General features: G+C 36.3%; 1 protein-coding gene across 1 annotated transcript; it reads right to left on the bottom strand.

Annotated features, from left to right (window-relative positions):
- Positions 1-2779: 2779 nt before the first annotated feature.
- Positions 2780-3911, bottom strand: LOC139860541 (protein SRC2 homolog). Its single transcript, XM_071849294.1, has one exon. It carries the CDS (start codon positions 3684-3686, stop codon positions 2958-2960), a length of 729 nt encoding a protein of 242 aa, XP_071705395.1. The 5' UTR covers positions 3687-3911; the 3' UTR covers positions 2780-2957.
- Positions 3912-6980: the final 3069 nt, after the last annotated feature.

The following is a 6980-nucleotide window of genomic DNA, read 5'->3' as shown; positions in this document are numbered from 1 at the left end:
GGAAGTACATCAAATGGATGTGAAAACTGCTTTCCTGAATGGAAATCTCGAAGAAGAGATTTACATGGAACAACCCGAGGGGTTTATAGCGCCTGGACAAGAAAGGAAAGTTTGTAAACTTGTTAAATCCTTATACGGATTAAAACAAGCTCCCAAACAATGGCATCAGAAGTTTGATTATGTCATGCTTGATTCTGGATTTAAGATCAATGAATGTGACAAGTGTGTATATGTGAAAGACACACCAAATGGATACGTCATCCTATGTCTTTATGTAGATGATATGCTCATTGCTGGTAGTAATGAGATAATGATAAAATCTACAAAAGACATGTTGAAATCAAAATTTGACATGAAAGACATGGGTTTAGCGGATGTGATTTTGGGAGTACAAATCACACGAACTCAAAGTGGACTTGTTTTAAGTCAAACCCATTACGTGGATAAGATTCTTGAGAAGTTTAATGCGAATGACTCTAATATAGCTAGAACTCCCATTTACATAAGTCAACATCTAGCTAAGAACAGAGGTGAACCTGTTAACCAATTAGAGTATTCAAGAATCATTGGCAGCTTAATGTATTTAATGAGTTGTACTCGACCCGACTTAGCATATGCTGTAAGCAAGCTAAGTAGATACACGAGTAATCCAAGTACATCTCATTGGAAGTGTATCATTAGGTTACTTCGGTACCTAAGATACACTCGAGAATATGGGCTGCATTATAACAGATATCCTGCAGTGATCGAAGGACACTGTGACGCAAATTGGATATCTGACACAAATGATTCCAGAGCAACAAGTGGGTATGTATTCACACTTGGAGGTGCTGCAATATCGTGGAAATCGTCGAAACAAACGGTTATTGCTAGGTCCACGATGGAATCTGAATTCATCGCTTTAGATAAAGCGGGTGAAGAGGCAGAATGGCTACGTCAGTTCGTTGAGGATATACCAAGATGGCCTAAGCCGGTGTCGGCCATATGTATACATTGTGATAGCCAATCAGCGATTTGGTAGAGCTCATAGCACAATGTATAATGGTAAGAATAGACATATAAGACGTAGACATAAAACGGTACGACAACTAATCTCTACAGGAATTATCACTGTTGACTATGTGAAGTCAAAGGATAATATTGCGGATCCGCTAACAAAAGGCTTAAGCAGAGAGTTAGTTTATAAGTCGTCCATGGGAATGGGACTAAAGCCCTTGAATAAATAAAGTTTATATGAAGGAAAACCTAACTCGGTTGACTGGAGATCCCAAGATCTGAGTTCAATAGGACAACCTACTTGTATGAACTAGTGAAGTCACTGTGGGGGAGTTAATTACTAAACTAGCAACCCCTACACTTTTCAAAGGGAGTTTACTAATTAAAAGTAGACTTCCTAGTCCATTCCTAAAAGTGACAAGTAAGAGGATAAGCCTATGGCTTATAATGATTCGACTGTGTAACCATGCGTGGTTAATCAGTAGCCATTCGGTGGTGAATCACCTATGTGAGAGAGAAGTGGGGTCGCTTCGAAGGATATTGTTGGGGCACAATATTTGATAAGCTCTTGCAGAACCAGGCAAATGTTCATGACCATAACGAACATAACTATGAGGACTTGACTTTGTCAGGGAGAGTCTTGTGTGAAGCGTATTGTCGTTTACACAAACGGCAGATGAGTTCAAAGACATCGCCGTCTACTCAGAGCCAGTAAGCTAAGTGCGTTTCATAAGCGAAGGTTCAAAGGGTAACACCTACCTATCGTATGCAAGATTCAACTGCTGAAACTTAATCGGAATATTGTTGTTTCTGAGATCGATCTCCATTCATGTGGGGGATTGTTGGAAAAAATGTTGAGAAAGTGTGTTGTCACCAACTTTAGACACAATTTAATATATGCACAAGTGACATATATAAATAAGTGGTTAGCGAGTTTTGTGGCCTTGACGAGGGCTTTGTAACGAGCTAAGATGTGTCCGAAATGATATAAATGTGAATGAGATATCGTATCTCGAAGTTGGTTGTTTGTTGTAAAATTGCAAGTGACACAACTTGTCCCGCATAAGAGTGGGAACAAAGTTGAAAGTTGGTTATAAGGGATTAGCTACAAGCTACGTTAAGTTCTAATGATATTAGTATCCTTTTTTTTTATCTCACTAAAGTTTTTAACGGGAAAAAAAAAAAAAAAAAAAAAAACTTAACATTAAAGCCATGAGTTATCATTACATTTGAGTTATGATTTCATGTCATCCAAACGTTTTTTATATACCATTTAAACGTTAGAGTTGTTGATGATCATTAAAGAATGTAAATGCAATTTAACTATGGTTTAATGGTCAATATAATTGTAGCAATTATTGTAGCCTTATAACATGTACTATAAATTGTGGTTTGGTCACTTGCAAAATACACAGAACATAAAACACGTTCATTAATATAAACTCGCAAAGTAACTTTGCTACAACATTCCATCTCGATTCAACACGGTATCCCTTTCCGACGATTTTTCGGGCAAGTGTTACGTCCGGCAGTACGCTGCTTAGGACCGGTGTACCCTGAGAACAGACGGAGAATCTGTTTAAGGGAATTGTGTCAAACACAAGCCCGGATCCATCTTCTTTTCGGTTTGATCGTTTATATTATTTTGTATATGTGTTTCGTTTACATGTAATCGGTTTCGTTATATTTTTCCTACAGATTTTTAATTCTAGACGCATGAATTATCGCCAACCAAATAAAAGGTAACTTACCAATTGAAAATAATTAAAAATATAAAAGATATGGTTTTATACTTTTATGCTATCAAATTGAATTTTCTTATCACATGAAATCAATTATCACATGAAATCAATTAACACATGATCAAAATGTTTAAACTGAAAATAGAATATATAGATTTAGATTACTACTGTATATGAAAAGATACATATTTACATATATAGAAAAAATACGATCACTCTCTAACCGCCACATCCACCTCCTCCACAACCGCCACCACATCCACCGCCACCACAACCGCCGCCTCCACAACCGCCACTATGACTAATCATATCTCCGACCAGCAACCCACCCAACAATCCAGCTCCCAACCCCAAACCCATATTATTACTCCTCCTCACCGGAGCCTGTTGAACCACCTGTGGCGGATACCCACCATACGCCGCTGCAGGAGGAGGAGCATAATACCCTTGTTGTATCGGCGGCGCGTAATACCCACGCGCTGCATCAAACCCCGGTGGATACGCCACCACCGGTTCCTCAAATTTCTCACCAAACTTATAACTAAAACTAACAGCCCCATTTATTTTCCCAGACGTTTTTCTCAATTGATAACTAACAAACTGCACGCTTTTTCCTTCATTGGTTACACCTTCTAGAAGCTCCTTGACCGGAACTTTGACTTCTCCTAATTTCTTGCTCCCAAACATCCGTACACCTTTGATTTTAATCACAAGTGTTAACGCGTTTTGTTGTGCCGCAGCTTCTTCAACTTTGAATTTCATCGGGTGATTCCATTGGGGTTCGGTACCGCCGATTTTGTCAACGGGTGTTTGGAGTTTATACGGTTGTTGGAATCTACTGCCGGTGATTGAAACGACGGCGTATGTATCGATTTTTTTGGAGAGAACACTGTGTGTTTTAAGACCCTTTGCGGAGATTAATGTGAGATCCAAGGTTCTGTATTCCATGATTTTAACTTGTTGATGAAATGATAAGGTATATTGATGATAAGTGATAATGGGATGAAGATAGAATAAAAGTATTTATAAGAATCGAAATTGTGGCAACCGACTTTAGGTTGTTAGGATAGGGATAAATTTGAAGGAAAGGTCAAGGTGATGACAGAGTATATTAAATTATAGAGATAGAGATAATGAACTACATAGATTCTATTAATTGGTAACGGAAAAATGGGGATATACATAGCTATTAAATGATTTTATAACGGAAAATTCGGTTATATTAAATAATTTGTACATCGGCTAACAGCAGATATTTTGATTATCTAAAATGATAATTTATAATATGGATATGTATATAGATATGAATGTATAGTAGATCGAGTGTGAATGATAATTTATAATATATGTATGAACTCGATTTAACCCGAAATACGTAAACGCTACTTCTCTTGTCTCGAAGAAAAGAGTCCATATTACTAAGTTAATATATTCACCACTCAAATTGATAAATCCACTATACATGTACATTAAATATTTGACAAAGTGGTCAAAAATGTAACATAAATTACACAATTTGACAATAAATGTAATAAGAATTTTGCTTATTTCTGAAAAGGCCTATATACTCAAGAATCCCATTAGTGTACTTATTTTGGGAGAGAAACGTAACACTGGAAATGTGTGTCATAAAAATTCCCAAAAAATAATTCAACGGTCTTAAATATGTCATAGAAATCTCCGATAAAGATAGTGAATGACCTGTTGAGGAAAACATGTAGAAGAAGCTATGAGAACAATATGATTAACATAAAGAAGTAAGTGAGCAGTGTCAGAACCATGTCGATAGATAAATAACAAAAAGTCACAACGACTGTGAATAAAGTCAACTCATTTAGCATAACCAACAAACAATTGAAACTAAACAAGCGGCGCCTATTTGAGACTATAAAGAGATTTCTGAAAAAGGCAAACATAGTCACTATGATCTGGGTCCTTAAGAAGGTTGATGCATATAAATAGTTTCAGCTAGATCGTCGTTAAAAACGCGTTCTTGGTGTTAAGATGATAAATTGTCCAATGTCTATGAAGCGTATAATTAAGAACAGTACGAACAGTGAATGACTTAATAATCGGGCTAAAAGTCTCACCATCGTTTATCCCGATCAAATGACTACGCCCATTAGCCACCAGACGTACCTTGTAGCGACTTAGAATTCCGTCAGCATTGCACTTGTGCCGTATGTCACATTGAACGAACAATGTTCAAGTCTATAGGTCAAGGGACAAAGTTCCAAATATGATTTTAATTAAAGTAATATAAATCATCGTGCATAGGATAGCAAAAGCTTGATAACCCATACATTAAAATTAATTTAGAAAAAAAAAACCATTGAATTCTTTTTTGTTGATTCTCCTTGTGTCCTTAGTAAAATCCTTCAATAAACATGGTAAAACATTCAAATCGCCCTCCTTATATGAATTTTTTTTCAAAGAATTTTGAATCTGAGATTTTGAATTCCCAATATCAAGTAGGTGAAAATCTACAATCAATTGACGAAATCGGTAATCAGGTCACTAATCCTTCGATTACACCTATTGAATCCTCAGTTCCAATGCAATTAAATTCACAAATTTATAATACTTCTAGTACCCAATCGAGATCTGAACCAAAACCTAATTTGGCAAATTCGACCACTAGATCTGGTAAATCCGAGTCTCTAGCTATTGATAGTGGTTCTAGTATGAAGAAGAAGAAAAAAGGAATAAAGATGGGAAAAAAGCAATTGAAGATCGAGAATATCAAAATTACAAGGAATTTAAAAAGCAAAATAGCTGCTAATCAGTGGAGTACGTCAAGTGATGAAGATAATATGATGAACTCTGAGACAAATCATGATGCTAATAAATCTGATGTAAGTTCATATCATACTCTGAATGCTTCTGGAATTGTAAATGACAATTATGTTGATGCTTCTAGTAATTCTTTACACATGAACTTTGGTATGGAAAGTACCGTAAATGAAAGTGAAGCTAGTAATGAATATTGTGGGGAGAACAACAAGTTTGATAGTACTGAAAAGATGTTTGCTAAGAATATGATTCCTCCTAAATTTGTTGAAGCTGTTAAGAGGAAAGTGTATTCTATTCCTGTGGTAGATACTATGGAGATTAATGATGGTATAACTCAGAATTTGGGAATTGAACATCAGAATAATACAACAAATATAAATCAGGATATGGGAAATCATGATCAAAAACTAAAAAGTGACTACACATTTGTGGAAGCACCTATTCATACTTCTGCGTGGAATGACATAAGCTCTACACATGATGATATCGGTGGATCTATAGCGAATGTTAAGGATGCTATTTTGAAGAAGGGTCGCTCATTTGCTGAAATGGTGAGTCAAAATAATGAGATTGAGGAGATTAGAATGGAATATATTCCTCCGATTGTTCTTGAAGATGGAAGTGTTCGAGTAAAGGTGTCTCAAGATGAAATAAATAAGGGAAGGTTGGCGTATGCTTTGCAGCTATATGGATTCTTTGTTGGCATGAATGCCCCATTTTCTGTTGTGCAAACAAATCTTCGAAGAATGTGGCGAATTTATGGAATCTCTGATATTTCAAGGAATGCCTCAGGTTTATATTTTTTTAAATTTAAAACTGAGGAGGGAATGCAATCTGTCATCAATAGCAGTCCTTGGATGATTGAGGGAATTCCTTTGTTTTTGAGTAAGTAGGAACCAGGGTTGGATTTAACGAAAATTGAACCTGCCGTTGTGCCGATTTGGGTTAGTGTGTTTAATGTGCCTCATGAACTGTGGTATGGTGGGGGAATTGGTAAGATTATGAGTGCTATTGGAAAACTGTTATTTATGGATAAAGTTACTAGAGAAAGGTGTATAAATAAAACTGGAAGGGCGGGTTTTGCTAGAGTTTTGGTGGAAGTTAATGCTGAAAAAGAATTACCAGTTGAGATTGAAATTGAATATCCTGCTACTGAATTGAGCCCAGGAAGAGTTATAAAACTTGAAGTCGGTTATAAATGGAAACCTCCTCTTTGTGGTCATTGTAAGGTGTTTGGTCATTCGTTTGAGAAGTGTGGTAATCGACCATTATCAGAAGAAGAAATTGCAGCTAAGGCCTTAAAACAAACTGTTAAGGTGGATAATAAAAATCCAGGGAATAATGAACATGGGAATGCCAATGATGAAGGTTATGTTACTGTAAGTAGGAGGAATAGGAGGAATAATGGGAAAAGTAATGGTGGTGGATGGAAAGGAGGAGATCAACAAG

The sequence above is a fragment of the Rutidosis leptorrhynchoides genome, chromosome 1 (genome assembly GCF_046630445.1).
Source record: "Rutidosis leptorrhynchoides isolate AG116_Rl617_1_P2 chromosome 1, CSIRO_AGI_Rlap_v1, whole genome shotgun sequence".
Lineage (NCBI taxonomy): Eukaryota > Viridiplantae > Streptophyta > Magnoliopsida > Asterales > Asteraceae > Rutidosis > Rutidosis leptorrhynchoides.
Note: the sequence above shows the minus strand (reverse complement) of the source record. Positions and strands in the feature narration are given on the sequence as shown.

Excerpts from the sequence above, each read along its gene's own strand:
- LOC139860541 (XM_071849294.1), bottom strand. The coding sequence starts at position 3,686 with ATGGAATACAGAACCTTGGATCTCACATTAATCTCCGCAAAGGGTCTT.